Below are 15,762 nucleotides of genomic sequence, written 5' to 3'. Positions count from 1 at the left end.
AATAATATAATCTAAAAGGAATAATTTCGTTTTATACTTAAAACGAAATTATTCCTTAAATAACTATGTAAAAAGACATTGTATTTAATTATCTTAAAACCTTTTACTTTGCTAAAAGCTATTATGCAAGAACTCTGTTCCAAAAAAGTCTGAAATAAACAGTGCATGTTCTAGACTTTATTGGACAAAGCTTTTATTCTTCATATTAGGCCGCGTTTTTAAACTGATGTGTCTTTTTGCCTCTAAGTTTAAAAATTTAATCATAATTAAAAAACAATGAGAAATTTAAATATCCCGCCGTATGTGATAGTTACCGGCCCAATCACTGGCGGCGCTAAACGTTAAGTAGTTTATTAGTAGTTGCTTTGTGTCGCTGTATACACAGATCAACATAGGCGTTGAAGTTACTGAGCAATTTCTAGGGTTCATCACGTGATAAAGGATTGTTTGATTAGTAATAGTTTGACATTTGAATAAATAAAAATCTGACAGCCGTCAAAAATGTCAAAGCTCATAACTGTCATAGTTTTTGACAGATGACACCTTACGAGCTTTCCCTGAATGAAAAATGAGAACGCCAAACTTAATTTTGCCGTGAATTCAAAATATATGCCTGATTGCATGAAGATAATTAATTTACGGTTTAATTGCCTTAAATTAGACCGTGGCTTGTAGCGGCTGTTAAACAAATTTTTGAGGTTAAAAAAGACCATTCTACATTTTAAATGGCAGACGCCATTTGTGAACTTTCATGTAAATTTCTATTCAAACTATTCTTTAAGGTAACTATGGCAACGCCGCCGACATTTGATTTTGATAAGCGCCACCAGAGGCCAGTGTGTGGCTCTCTTGCGCGAGGCACTCTCTGTAAAGCGGGCTTTACACGTGTAAAGTAGCTAAAGCAGGTTACTAAATCAAGCAGCTAACTTTAGCTACTTGCAGCATGTAAACCACTAGATTTAGTACTTGCGCAAGTAGGCCATTTAGTTAACAATTTAGTAAAGTAAATAGAACACCTCTCTATTTACTTGCGCAAGTAAGCTCCCCCACTCTTTTTTTACAGCAATTGAATTCCAAATAAACACGTGTAGACAGACTAGTTTAGCGAAGTGTATTCGGTCGATTGTGTATTAAGCCGTTCGTAGGAGTTTACTGGGATTGTTTTGTGTGATTTTTTTTGGAACACGATGACGTCTCGTTGGAGTAAAGAGACAACATTAAAATTCGTACACGAGTATCGTGATAGACCATGTTTATAAAACACAAGGTCTGCGAATTATAAAAATAAACAAGCCCGTGATGCAGCATACAAAGAGATTAAGGAAACTATGGGAATCGAAGGGTTTGGAGCAGGAGAAATCAAAATAAAATAAGGGCCTTAAGATCAACATATTCACAAGAGAAAAGAAAGATAAAAGAAAGATTCTATGAAGTCAGGAGCAGGATTTGCATTTTTATATTTATGTCCCCACTATAAAGTGGTTCAAGGAAATTGATGCATTTCTACGTGTTTTGGAAGAAAATAAGAGACCTACCCAAGATAATTTTGGTAACGTAAGTATATTCACATTAAATACATATTTAAATAATTCAAAAAAATCATTCTTTCCTGCCATGGTACAACACCTTCACTTTCTTTTGCAGAGTGATTGCTGTGTACTTTCTCCATTGGGTACCAATGAAGAAAGTATGTATTGAGAAGTCTCCAACCAAATCGCATTTGCCTCTGTCTAGGTCTTCTTCATCTAAAGATCCACTCGGAGTGTAATTATTGCTTGAAGTAATCCTCAAATAGTTGTGTAATGCGCAACAAGTTTTGATAATTTTGTCAACAGTTTCTGGTAAACATGCTATGGGCTTTTCAAAAATGCGAAACCTACTAACCATAATCCCAAAACCATTCTCAACGATTCTTCTTGCACGTGAGAGGCGGTAATTGAACACTTTTTGCTATTTTGAAAGCACCACTTATGAAAAAGGTTTCATCAAATATTCCTTCAGCGGGAATGCATCATCACCTACGATGAATCCGACCGCTGGTAATAAACCATTCTCTAGCGCTTGAGACAAAGAAGATTGTTGGAACACTCCCCCGTCTGACTGCCTTCATCCAACATTTATATAACGGAAACAATAATTATTGTCTACTACAGCTAGCAACACAATGCTGTTAGTGCCTTTATAGTTTCCACAGTGTGCTGGTGCATGGATGGCAAAATGTTTTCCGTCAAGTGCACCGTAACAATTTGGAAAATTCCATCTTTGTCGAAATCCATTTTCAATTACTTTCCATTCTTCTTCAGACACAGGAACCTAAAATATACAGAATAAAAATATTACAATCGATAATAATAATAATAATAATAATAATAATAATAATAATAATAATAATAATAATAATAATAATAATAATAATAATAAATACATATTTTTTTATTTCAGGAATTAGAATGTGAGCAAGAAGTTGCAAGAAGGTGAACAGGAAACATTGACCTTCAACGAAACGACTAACCCTGCAAAAAAACCTAGGTCATTATCAAAATTGAAGCAAGTGTCTTTAGTTGTTAAGGACCTTAAAAAAATTAGCGAAACAGTAACACAGGAGCCTGCCACAAATGTAAATGAATATGTAATTTTTGGTCAGAGTGTGGCTGCACAGCTGATAGCGCTACAACCGATTTCAGCAATAAAAGCACAAGAACAAATCCGGTCTATTCTTACCAAGTTTAAACTTCATGACTTGCGGTCTAATAATAATTATTATTCTTCATCAGAAACCACCCACACTACTGTTCCATCTTACACCTCTCCACCTCTACAATCTCCGAATGAATATGACAACACCACGAGTGATGGCTTAATCCATTATGAATATAATGCCGCCGAAAATTATTCTCAAGCAGATATCATAAGCCAAGCGTTCACCAACATATAAGTTAAGTTGCTCATATATTGTATGTACGCAAAAATATAACCATATTTAAAATTTTTAAAGAATGATTGTTTCCTTTTTTTAAGTCCACTTACCTTTATATATTCCTGAAGAGCTTCATAAATGGCATCGCATACCTCAGGTATAAAGTTGGAAATTGCAGGCCTTGGCACACGAAATAATCTCTGCAAAGTTCTGCAACTGTTTCCTGTCGCTAAATAAGCCAATGTGATCTCTAATTTTATCCTGGGTGGAATAGCAGCCCTCATTATGGTATCACTTTTAGTAATTTTAGAGGAAATTTTATTTAGCAAATTGTCAAATCGTTCTTTGGTCATCATCATTTCAGTCATCAGCAAGTTCTCTCAGCAAAGTAGAAGAAGCACCATGAGTTTCTCTCCGACCCAGCCAATTTCGTACCCAAAAACGCTTTTCATGATTTTTGTTAATTTCGTCACTAATTATATTTGATATTTCACCACATATATCCAAAACACATTTCTTCACAGAGGCACGAATGTGTTGCCGCCATATTTAAAAACGAGAACTAAACCAAATTACTAAAATGTGTGTAGACACAACTAAATAGAAATACATAGTTTTTTAGTTACTTGCTTTAGTAACTTGCTCAAGCTACTTGATACGTGTAAATTAGGCATAACTGTATTACCGTAACCACTAAATACGTTTTTCATTTTATATTCATCCCGTGTTAGAGCTGTTTTGAACCACCAGTGATTATTTATATTAAATAATAACTAATAGCTAAGTTATCAAAGCGTTTTCCTCGGCTACCAAAATCCACAACTTGACGGGCAGAGACAATTATACACAATTTGTTTTTGGAAGGTGCCAGTTGCCAGGTTTAAAAAATCTACTAAATGAATTGTAAACTATTAAAGGAAAATGTTTATTAAGATTGATAAGGGATCATAACTGTCATGATTTTTGATAGATGACAGCTGCCACCTTGCGAGATTTCCGTGAACGAAAAATGAGAGCACCAAAATGACACTGCCTAAAAATAATTAATTTATGATTTATTGCCTCAAATTTGGGCGTGGCATATAACGGCAGCTAAACTTTTGAGGTTAAAAAATGACAGTTTTTTACCGCCATCTGTTTTTGACAGAACCAAGTTGCCAGATTTGAAAAAATCAAATGACTAAACTAAATAAAACAGTGTTGCTGCATGGAAAAATTGACAAGATTACCCAACCGCAAGACGGTAAATTAAGAAACAGTTTTTTTATTGCAAATAAAAACAATAAACAATTCAATTTCACGGCATACGGCGGTACGACCTGACCATAATGGATTTTACCTACTAGGGAATGGTTCTAGACTAAACAAAGTTGGATAGCTTGATTTATACCGCAAAAACTTTCATTTAAAAAAATCTATGCAACGGCCGCCATTTTGATTCACTCTTACGTCATTCTGGGTTATGACTTGCAATGTTGCCACTATTTTAAAAAATTCCAAAATGGTCAAATAAACTTTTTCTAGGTGACATCATATCAGCTGATATTTTAGACATATGTCAATGAGGTTTAGCAGGTTTCAAATGAAGTGATAATTTATAATAAAACTTAGCATAATAAACGGAAAACAATGTCTCAACTGCCTGAACTTCGGTGTTAAAATGTAAATTAATAGATGTAAACGAACTCAAAGCATATATATTATTCATAAAACCATTTATAGATTTAACGCGGTAAGAGGCTGTGGTAGTTAGTTTGAAGCTTGTGTAGTCCGAGTCAAAATGTTATTAAGACTTCCCGTAAATTCCAAATTATTAAACTATGCATGTATAAACCAAAATAAACAAGAGATAAATTTCTGATAACGCTGACTAAATCCTCATTGTGATAACGTCTAGATAACTCGTTGATTACATAGAAAAATTATTGTGGCAATAGAGGGCGAAAGTGTAAGCGAAAAAAATGGATGAAAAATGGACTTCTTTAAAACTGGTAAGTTGCTGCTGAAACCAATTAGCTTTATAATCCAATAAATTAAACAGGTGTTTCTGCTTGCTTTTATCACAATCATCCAAGGGCAAAATGAAAATAATTACGATAACTCTACCGGTTTATGCAATAAGTGCAAATGCATATCAGGGTCTGACTTCATATTGGATTGCTCATATCAGGGATTTCATCATATGATAGATGATTGGCCGGAACATAAAACAGACCTCATAGCAACTTTTAGGTACGTAAACAATAATTCCATATACACAATAATGTACAAACATTTTTCAGCTATAATAACATTACTAACCTGGCAATCTTACCATACAGCGACTTGGTAAGAAAAGTTGTCTTATCTCACTGTGGGATTCGCACTCTGGCCAATGGGGCTTTCAAGGATATACGTATGACCACTTATTTGGACTTGAGTTATAATTTTTTAACTGGTAACTATTCTAACTAATAACTTAAATTGTTTTAATGGTGAGGGTTTCTAGCTGAAGAAATTGGGCCGGAAAACTTTAAAGGGCTCTACAACAAGACAGTTTACGAGCCCTTAATGCTGGAACACTTGGATCTTTCCTACAATCAAATTCACAGTTTACCCCATAATTTCTTCGAGCATTTATTGAGCTTGAGGGAGCTTAATCTAGAAGGGAACAGGCTAAGAGTGCTGGATCCACCCACGCAACTTGCTATGGCCAGTTTAAAGAGTTTACAGGTAAGATTTTATTATAAAATATTGAACTAAATTCTCGGCAAGTTTGAACGTAGGCCCGATTCGACAAAAGATGGCACTGAACGTTCGCTTTTTCCTTAAAATAATTAATTAGGCCTAGACGGAGACGTCGGTGGTTCAGAATTCCACCTGACCTTATCATGGCTCTACTGGATTGGAATTAAATCAAAATTAATGTTTTGACCCAAAAAAATTAATTCATGGCTTAACTGCTTGAATTACAAGAAAAATTAATTCGTAGATAACTACCCGGAATTGAAAATTAATGACTTGACTACCTAGAAAATAATGAATCGGTAAATAACAAAAACCACTTAAGAACTGTTAAAAAAATGTGGCATCTAAAAATGACAGCTCGAATTCTCCAAAATGGTAGAGGGATGCCTTCTTGGAAAATCAAATTAAAACTATTTTTATGTTAAGTAGATTAACCTATGTACACTACTGCTCAAAAGTATTTGCCCACCATGTATTCTTTTTAATATTTTAAATTAGATACAAAAATCTTATCTTTATACCTATATTTAGATTGTATCTCTTTTGTAAATTGCATATATGCTTAAACAGCATACCTATCAACTATGGTTTTTGGAACGAAGAGGCGAGTTTTTGTTCGCCGTTATGCCAATGAAAGGGTCGCTGAGAACTGTACGGTGGCCTCAGTTTAACACGGTGGTGGTTCGGTGATGGTGTGGGGTTGTTTCGGAGGATCTGCAGTGGGCGATCTAATTAGAATAGAGGGAATTCTATGAAAAGAGGGTTTAAAACAATTTTAAGTGACAATGTACTTCCTTCTGGTACTCGAATAATTGGGAAAAACTTCATCTTTCAACATGAAAATGACCCCAAGCACACGTCGAAATTGTGCAATCAATATTTAGGGCAATTACAGAGGCAACATCTTCTGAAAGTTATGGTAAGGCCCTCACAATCACCGGACCTCAATCCTATCGAATTACTGTGGGATGAACTGGATAGACAAGTGCGAAAATCATGCCCCACATCAAAAGAAGACTTGTGGTGGATCATCCAAGAAGAGTGGCACAAGATACCTCAGGAAACTTTGAACAATTTAATTAGAAGACTACCGAAACTCTGTGAAGCTGCGTTATTAAAAATCGAGGCGGACATGTAGATGAATCAAAAATTTCATTTTCTTAAATTTAATTAATTGAAAAATGTATTGTTTATATTCATTTTGTTATAAATAAACCGTTTCATAAGAATAACTGATGGGTTTATTATTTTTAGTTATAACTTTAAAACAGTCATATGTGGGCAAATACTTTTGAGCGGTAGTGTACTATATTCTACATTCATATTAAAGGAGATCTGATTTATCTATTTATAAAAAAGAATCATCTACACTAATTAAACAGGTCCTCAATTTGGCTAATAACGACCTCACCGAACTAGTGGGAGACGCCGTAAGGAACCTCAAAAACCTCCGGATCCTCAATCTGGCTGTGAACAAGTTGGACTTTGTGCCACAAACTTTAACGCTCCTCGGCGACCACTTGGAGGCCCTCTACCTCGACCAGAATCCGATTTTCGAAATAACCGACGAGACCTTTTTGGGTAAGGCCATCAAATATAATTTAAAAATTAACATTAATATAAAATCTAAAAGGGGTGAAGGGGATAATAACTTTATCTCTAACCAACATGCCCAGGCTGCAGTACGTCAAGGCCAACTCATTTACACCACTAAAGAATTTGACAATTCTATTCATGTCTGACAATCCCAGTTTGACAGATATTGACAGAGATGCTTTTGGACCAGGTCAGGCATTAGAACAGGTAAACGACCACCTAAATGGCCATTAAAACTCTTCTCTTAACATGACTGAAACAAAATTGTCTAATTTCAGTTGTATTTACACAACAACTCTCTGCAAGACCTGCACTATAACCTCACAAAATGGTCCTCACTGCGTGTCTTCACCCTCACAGGGAACGATCTGGTTTGCGATTGTGATTTATACAAAATATCACTAGATTTGTCGAAGGATATTAAAGAAAACAGAGACGGGCCTTATTGTATAAATCCCTCAAACGACCAAAGCGAGTCCATATACGAGCTCGGACAGTTGGCATGCGAGTATGGGGTAAGTAATAGACGCCATATGGGTTTTGGGGCCTTATGGATTAATGTTTTAGCCCTACACGCATCCGAGCCACAGAATGGAGCGTCATTTTAGGATTCTCAAGCTGGTTCTGGTGGTAACTGCCGGGGTATTTACGATAACCAGCTTGGTGGCTGTGGGGGTGCTTTATTTGAGGTATCGGAGGTATAACATGAATAGAAACTATCCGTTTGTCACACAAGTGATGTATAACCCTTTGAGGAACCCCAGTTCGAATTTTATGTAGTTTTAGGTTAAGTCACAGGAGGTTATTGAATAAACTTTAGATGTAAGATTATTTATAGTGTTATTAAGCTGGAAAAATTTGTAATTTTTTAATTATTAAAATAGTGTGAGGTTATGTTTAAAATTGTTTATTTTTCGTTAAAACTTGGCAGCTATGGATAGGGTATGTAAGTTTAACCAATAACATATGAGTCAAACGTTTGTCAAATTTATAATTTTATAGCGACTAGTAAATTATTTGTTAACAGTTTATTTATTCTATTTATTGAATACTTCACAAACACCATATAACAGTAATTACATGCAAAGTTACTATAGACTAGTTAACAAACAAATAATAACAAATGTCCGCCATTAATGTAATGGCGCTCTCATTCACAGATTTCAATGCGATCTGTATGGAAACTGTCATTTTTACATTAAAAGATGGACAAGCTTTTACAAAAAAATCAAGAATATTTGACACATTCGGAAAAGTCAAAGATACTATGATAATATTACCTTTTACTGCGACGTTGCCAACAGCCCAAGCATGCAGGCTGGAATTTTTAAAAGAAATAGTAATCTATTTTCAGATAGCAAATGATATTGTAAAAAGATAACTCATAAGTTACCATATAAATAAGAATGGTGTTAATGCAGTGGAGTAACTTAATTACTTGCATAATTTTCTATACTCAAAATGAGACTTACTCTTGTGCAGGCGTAACTTTGCTTCAATTTGATAACCTCACTATATCCCTTATTGCTTAAAAACAGAATCCTGATGAGTCACGAAACATTCTGTATATGTAGATCATCTGACCTCAATAACACATCTATTTAACGTTGAATTGAGGATTGAGATCAACGTAAAATACGACGTTGATACTGGTAATTATTTATGATTTGACTATAGATATAAACACACCTTTAGATGATCTTTCATGTGAAGCCACTAGTTTATGGCATGACCCCACTCCATGAGTTTTGTGTGGTTATGTAGTTTTTAAGGTTAGTTATGTTTTTGTTGTCTTCGAGTTGTTGCAAGCATGCCGGAAAACGTTTTTATCAGCCCCATGAAACTTGATTCGCCAAAACTGAATTTCGGACGGCGGCCATCTTAGGGTGACTTGACATTAGAAAAATTTGACAGTAGTGATGTTAGTGACAGTTTTGACGTTGACTTTTTTTATTTTTATTTTGCGAAGGAGCCGCTTCGTGGGTTAAGGAAAATTTGCAGAAATTAATGGCTGTCTATTTACCGTAATTTCTAGTTTCAAGTTATATTTTGTGTAGAATTGTGAATAGAATTATAAGTTTTCTACACATACAGTATTGTGCATAAATATAGCAACAAGCGATGTTTTCAAAAATATTATTTGCTCCTTTATTTATTCCATATTATTTCTTTACTTTTAAGTACACGCCTCTGTATTTTTTATAAATATACCGAGATATCATAAGAATGCCAATTCAGAGTAAGGAACTTCATGTTTGTTTATTTAGACAATGTGCATAAATATAGCAACATTCTTGTTTCGCATTTATTTTATCAGTTAAATATCGATTTACCTGCTGTAAAGTTGTTATTTTTGAATCTCAGAATTAACTTAAAATGGGTCGCTCAAAAACCGTCTCTGGTGATGTAAGAAAAATTATTGTGGAGCATTACGAAAATGGTGTTAGGCAGAGTGACATTGCAAGAAGCTTACGGCTTCATAGGTCAATCGTATCCAGAGTTTGCAAAAAATTTCGCCTTACTGGAACAGCTGCACCGGCGCCCATTCCTGGTAGACCCAGAAAAACAAATTTGAGGATGGATAGGCAGCGAAAAATAGGAAACGAATTTCCAAAGAAAATCCTTTTTTGTCTTCTTCCCAAATTTTGGCAAAATTAAAAGAGGGTGGAGGAGTAACCCTCAGTTCCAGTACCGCAAGGAGAAGATTACTTGATGCCAACTTACCTGCTCGTCGCCCCGCCAAAAAAACCGTTACTCTCAAAGAAGATCGTCAAGGCTCGTTTTCACTTTGCCCAATCTCATGTCCACTGGTCTGTAGCTGATTGGAAGAAAGTCGTATTTAGTGATGAATCTAAATATAATTTATTCAGGACTGATGGAGTGATGTACGTCAGACGCCCCAGTGAACAAAGATTAAAAAAAAGTACATTTGCCCCACAGTTAAACATGGAGGGAGAAATATTCTTGTATGGGGATGTTTCTCGGCTCGTGGCATGGGACCCATAGTAAGAATAGTGGGCAAAATGGATCATTTCATGTACAAAGACATTCTGCAAACACATTTAGTGCCATATATGGATGACGTCATGCCAGTAACAGCCATATTTCTGCATGACAACGATCCAAAACATGCTTCTCAATTTGTTAAGAGGTGGCTATCCGATGAAAAAATAAATGTAATGGTCTGGCCATCTCAATCGCCAGACCTAAACCCTATAGAGAATTTATGGCATTACATTGACACCAAAATCAGGCACCTAACATGCTCTAATACAAATATTCTCTTTGAAATAGTGGAAAAGGCTTGGAAAGAAGTGAACAATAGACTATATTTAGAATCAAAACTATTTTTTGTTGCTATATTTTTGAATAATAAATTTGCATAAATAATTTGGTGTTTTATTTATTATGATACAAAAAATATGATAATATGAAAATATAAACAGGCTCTAACTATTCTTGTAAATAATATATAAACCTTACTTATAAAATAAATACTAAAAGATATATAACAAGAAAGTTCAATGTTGCTACCTTTTTTCGCAATACGTTATATACGTATTCATTTACCATCAAATATTCCTTAGTTCACCATCAATACTATCACGGTTTGCTCCAATATTTGAACAAATCTTATTGATAAATATACTTTTCTCCTAGGGAATAGAAAAGGCATTCTTACTATTGTTGGTCTTTCAAAAGATAGCTTAACTCCTGAACAGGAAATTATTGTTATACAAAAGCAATATATAATGTCCATAAATCCACCACGAGCAAGTTATCTAAATTGAGGTTACTTCTGAAAAATGAAACAGTGTATATTGCTTCTTTAATGTCCCTTCATAATGATGGAAAGTGATCTTAATCAAGTAACTAAAGAATTCATTAGCTCTCAATTGCTATGATAAATTCAGTGAAGGAACTTTCTCGGAGTAAAAACTCCAACCAAACATATAATGCTCTTGTATTCATGATTCAAGATCTTTAAAAAATGTATAAAATGCCAGTGTCCTATTTTTTACACAACATACAGTTTAGGCGGAGGTTGTAAAAAATCTTATAATTAACTGCAAGACTTGCACTCGATTAGGAAGATCTGTGCAACTATTTGTTATCAAGGTAGTACTAATATAGGCATTATAAAAGAGTTAACTAATAGGTACACTGAAAACAAGCCAACTCTATATCATGTTGTTGTTAATGGGCAATTTATTACTATAAAATATGCTGTGTATCAACTAGTTGAACATATTCCATTTACATATGTATAGTTTCTTTTATACTGTTCTGTTTTTTTTATTATTTCATGTACCACTTGTCGGTTTTTATTTCAGCTTATCTTCAATGTTTTGACCCAAACCAAAGCAGACTATAAAGTCCAGTTCAGAGATCTATTAGAATCTTTGATGTGTCGCAGATGCCGCACTAACTAGTCCGTGCGCCAATGTCATATTTATTGTCGCATGATATACATGTTTAAATGGCAACATTTTATATTGTCTATATCTATGAAATCATTTTAAATAACGTAAAACCCCATGTTTTATACTATTTTTTATTTTTCTTTCGAAAATGTCAATTTTTAGAAAGAAAATAATATCACAAGAAAATAATATAAAAAAATTGACCCCGGACTAAAATCCAAGCATCTTACAAAATATTTTAAACACTTCTAGCACTCACAGACTTGTCACCTCTTTTTAGCCAATCTATTAAACAAAGATAAAACACGTGCGTTCTGGCGATTCCTACTTTAGGCTGTGCAAGTGATTGTGTATCTCTCTCTATCCCACTGATTTTAAGAATTACGGGGCCGTACCCAAATAAATGTTTGGGCAGTTTTTGTATTACTTTCGACGTGTTTTTAACGAGATCTTTAAGGATGGGTCTATCACCTTTAAATCCGAGTTTACATTGGTATAGTTAGTTGTACCAGTTACTTGTACAAGTATATCCAGGACAGTTCACATTCGCTAGTGGACAAGCTAGTAGGTGTTTACACATAAAAGTAATTATTCGCTAGCCAGTTCCCAACGTGCAGTAGATGAGATGACTCCTTTTCATTGCCGGCGTCATGCTTTGGGCATTTCAAAATTAATAATTAAAAATCGCGTTAAAAGAATAATGTTGAAAATATAATTTTAATTGAAAAAACTATTAGTTTGATTGAAGAAGAAGAATGTCGTCCGAAAAGGATATGGGTTGGAAGGTGGATAGATAGAGACAAGAGGTGCATCCGCTCTTCTTTTAAAAGTACTTCGTATGGAAGATCCTGAAGAATATAAATTATGCCTTCGGTTGACACCGAGTAAATTTAATGACTTGCTGAATATGGTTCTGCATAGAATTCAAAGAAACGATACACTTTTAAGAGACGCTTTACCAGCACATGTTAAATTAGAAGTTACCCTTAATTTTTGGCAACTGGAAATAGCTATAGAACCCTTCAACATTTTTTTCGAGTTCCAAAGACGTCAATATCGTACTGTACCAGAAGTTTGCGACGCAATTTATTATGCACTGAATAAGTATATAAAGGTAAGTTAAACATAATTTTTTTCTTATAAATGTATGTATATATTTAAACATAGAAACATATGAAATTAATGAACACATTATTACGTGAGTAAAATGAAATCAAGAATACAGAACGAAAGTGTACAACTTAAAGTTCGTTTCGACCTTTTTTTTTAAATATTCGAGACGGAATAATTAATATTTTCAAAGGTTACATTTTCAAATTGCAAATTATTATTTGTTGATGTGGTAGACGATAATGATACATTCTGTTCTGAAGTTGATTGCAATAGTTGGTATCCAGGAGCCGAGAATGATTGCTGTTGTTGGTCAAGAGGTGCCGGTGGTAAATCGTAAATTGTTGGAGATAACCCCAATAGGTTTTACCAGAAGAATGGGAAGATCAGTAGGACTTGGTAGATTTTGTGACGTAAAGGGTGATGGAGTAAGACTCATGCACCTATATCGGGTCAGTGTAGTCTGCACCTCATTTTGACATTGTAGGGCCAAGTGTAACGGAAGCTTCTTTAAAGCGATGGTCATATATCTTCCAAAAGCCTCAAATTCATCTTCTTCATTACCAGATTGCAGTAAGGAACAATTAATGTCACGAAGCTCTGAAAGTGCGGTTTATAAATCCTGGTATCGCCTTTTTGATCCCGCTAGGGAACTGCGTGCTATTGCTTTCTGAGAAGCTGTTTTAAGGTTTCGAACTTCAGAAACTACAGATGTTGTAGTAGTTTGAGAAGTTGCATTTGATGTTTCTTTAGAAGTACCAGGTTCCGATTCCAGTTCGTTCTTCGTATTTTCTTCACTTTGTCTAATTGGCTGCGAGATCTGAAAAGAAAAAAAAGCGAAAATTAAAATATTATAATCAAACATTGTTCTTCTGTCTATTGAGAATGATTATTATTTTCAGGTCCCTTCTACTTTAGAAGCTTGCAAACAGATAGAGAGGGGTTTCCAAGAAAGATGGAATTTTCCCAGGTGCTGCGGGGCTATCGACGGTAAGCACATATTAATTCAAGCTCCTCCAAACTGTGGAACAGAGTTTTTCAACTATAAAGGACATAATAGTATTGTCTTCATGGCAATTGCAGACCACAATTACTGTTTTTCCTATATCGATGTTGGATGTAATGGTATTGTATCCGATGGAGGGGTTTTTCAAAACTGCTCGATGTACGAAGCTTTAGAAAAAGGCATACTTTCAGAAGGAACTTGTTTGAACTTGGTGACGATGCCTTCCCTCTAAAAACGTATTTAACTAAACCATTAAATTCTGTGCTATTATCAAAAGAAGAAAAAATTTTCAATTATCGCCTGAGTATCGCGCAAGGCGTATCATTGAGAATGCATTTGGTATTCTGGTTAGCAGATTTCGATTATTTGAGAAAAAAATTGCCTCCAAGCAACTGTTGACAAAATAGTAAAAGCTTGTTGTGCCCTACATAATTGGCTACGTAAAACAGATTCAAATACTTATTTTACACCAGGCTGTTTTGATGAAGAAAATATAGACACGGGAGAAATAATTCCAGGAAAATGGAGAGCTGAGGTGTCAAATTTGAGAAATCTTGCAAGGCCAACATCTGGTTACAAATCATCTCGACTTGCTAGAGATTTCCGGGATTACCTTAAAAGATACGTTAACAACGAAGGAGCAGTACCATGGCAAGAAGCAAGAATTTACTAATTTTATTAGTGTTATCAAAAAACAAATACCTATATCTACTAATATGAGTTACGCTGTTAATTATTATTATTATTATTATTATTTAGTACGCATTTTGTTGAAATCAAAATAACTTTTAATTGTAGGGCCTATATTTTAATAGCTACATTAGGTAACACTATTATGTAAATAAACAAATAAAAGAGCTAGAATACACTTCTTTTTTTAGTTTTTTGTACATAGAAATTTAAAATAGTCCTAAAGTAAACCGTAATTTAAAAAAAAACGTAGAACTGTTCAGAAAATCCAAACATTTAATAGGCTGAATGTCCCATTAAAAAAATAGTGCTACGTTTTTATGAAATTAGTTAATACTCCAAGATAAATGAATAATCCCTTACACTGCGGTACAATGAAAATTAGAACACGAAATCTAACCTCAGAATTTCTACCTACTAAATAATATTATGAAAGATTTGTCCGAAAAAAATTCAGTTATGTTAATATTATTACTAATTAATTTATCTGTAATTTGAAAGTAAACTTACCATGTTGCTTTGAGTTGGTCTTTTTTCTTTTGTCTCTTTCATAAATGCGTGCATAATATGGAACCATTTTAATGTTGGGGTGTATACATCATCAGCTCCCATTCCCGATTTAATAGATTTTTCTATTTTTTGCAACTCTTGGCTGTAAGTATTTCTCAGACTTTTTATTTTTTGCCTAGCATCGGCTACGGTGAATCCATCAACGCCCATATCTCGCACTAATTTCTCCAAAGCTGCCGATCTCATTTGATGGTTTCTGTAACTGAGTTTGGTAACATTCCAGAGACACTCGTATTCCCGATAAAGTTCCACAAATTTAACGGTTTCCCCCTCGGACCACTTCATTTTAATACCAAATAAAAATTAACAAAATTACCTACCGCACTGATCTCGCTTTTTCACTTGCCAAAGCGCGTCCAGACCCGTCTACACTCGACTAGTTACTAAACTACTTGCCTGGCTAGTGCGAAATCTGGTGGAAGGGGAAGGCTAGTAAGCAAGTAAATAGATGGGCTGGCTATTCACTTGCCTGTCCTGGCTACTTGCACAAGTACTTGCCTGATAGGTTGACATTGGGTTAGTTGTTGTCCTACAAGCTACTGGTACAAGTAACTAACCCGTTTACTATACCAATGTAAACTCGGCTAGATCTCTGAACTGAACTATACCGGCAATTTATTAATCGGTGTACATGACCTATCTAGGGATTTTTATATTAATTATTGTTGATTTTTAGAGCATATATTGCTTGTAAGATTTATAATCACTTGCACCATAATATA

General features: G+C 34.6%; 2 protein-coding genes across 2 annotated transcripts in view; one reads left to right on the top strand and one right to left on the bottom strand.

Annotated features, from left to right (window-relative positions):
- LOC126744826 (uncharacterized) overlaps nucleotides 1-15,762 on the bottom strand; it is a 57,293-nt gene that overhangs the window by 18,352 nt on the left and 23,179 nt on the right. The window contains 1 exon segment of the mRNA XM_050452383.1: nucleotides 13,397-13,594. Coding sequence (XP_050308340.1) covers nucleotides 13,397-13,594 — 198 coding nt within the window.
- On the top strand, nucleotides 4,640-8,134 carry LOC126739050 (tsukushi-like). Its single transcript, XM_050444574.1, has 8 exons — nucleotides 4,640-4,908; nucleotides 4,959-5,149; nucleotides 5,200-5,354; nucleotides 5,406-5,629; nucleotides 7,027-7,225; nucleotides 7,278-7,447; nucleotides 7,519-7,755; nucleotides 7,808-8,134. Exons 1-8 carry the CDS (start codon nucleotides 4,879-4,881, stop codon nucleotides 8,018-8,020), a joined length of 1,419 nt encoding a protein of 472 aa, XP_050300531.1. The 5' UTR covers nucleotides 4,640-4,878; the 3' UTR covers nucleotides 8,021-8,134.

Source organism: Anthonomus grandis, chromosome 1 (genome assembly GCF_022605725.1).
Source record: "Anthonomus grandis grandis chromosome 1, icAntGran1.3, whole genome shotgun sequence".
Classification (NCBI taxonomy): Eukaryota; Metazoa; Arthropoda; class Insecta; order Coleoptera; family Curculionidae; genus Anthonomus; species Anthonomus grandis.
The sequence above is the reverse complement of the archived record's forward strand: the minus strand, read 5'-3'. Positions and strand labels throughout refer to the sequence as shown.

Coding starts and splice junctions, on each gene's coding strand:
- LOC126739050 (XM_050444574.1), top strand. CDS start 4,879: ATGGATGAAAAATGGACTTCTTTAAAACTG. Junction 5,355..5,405: donor GAGTTATAATTTTTTAACTG/GTAACTATTCTA, acceptor GAGGGTTTCTAG/CTGAAGAAATTGGGCCGGAA. Junction 5,630..7,026: donor CCAGTTTAAAGAGTTTACAG/GTAAGATTTTAT, acceptor CTAATTAAACAG/GTCCTCAATTTGGCTAATAA.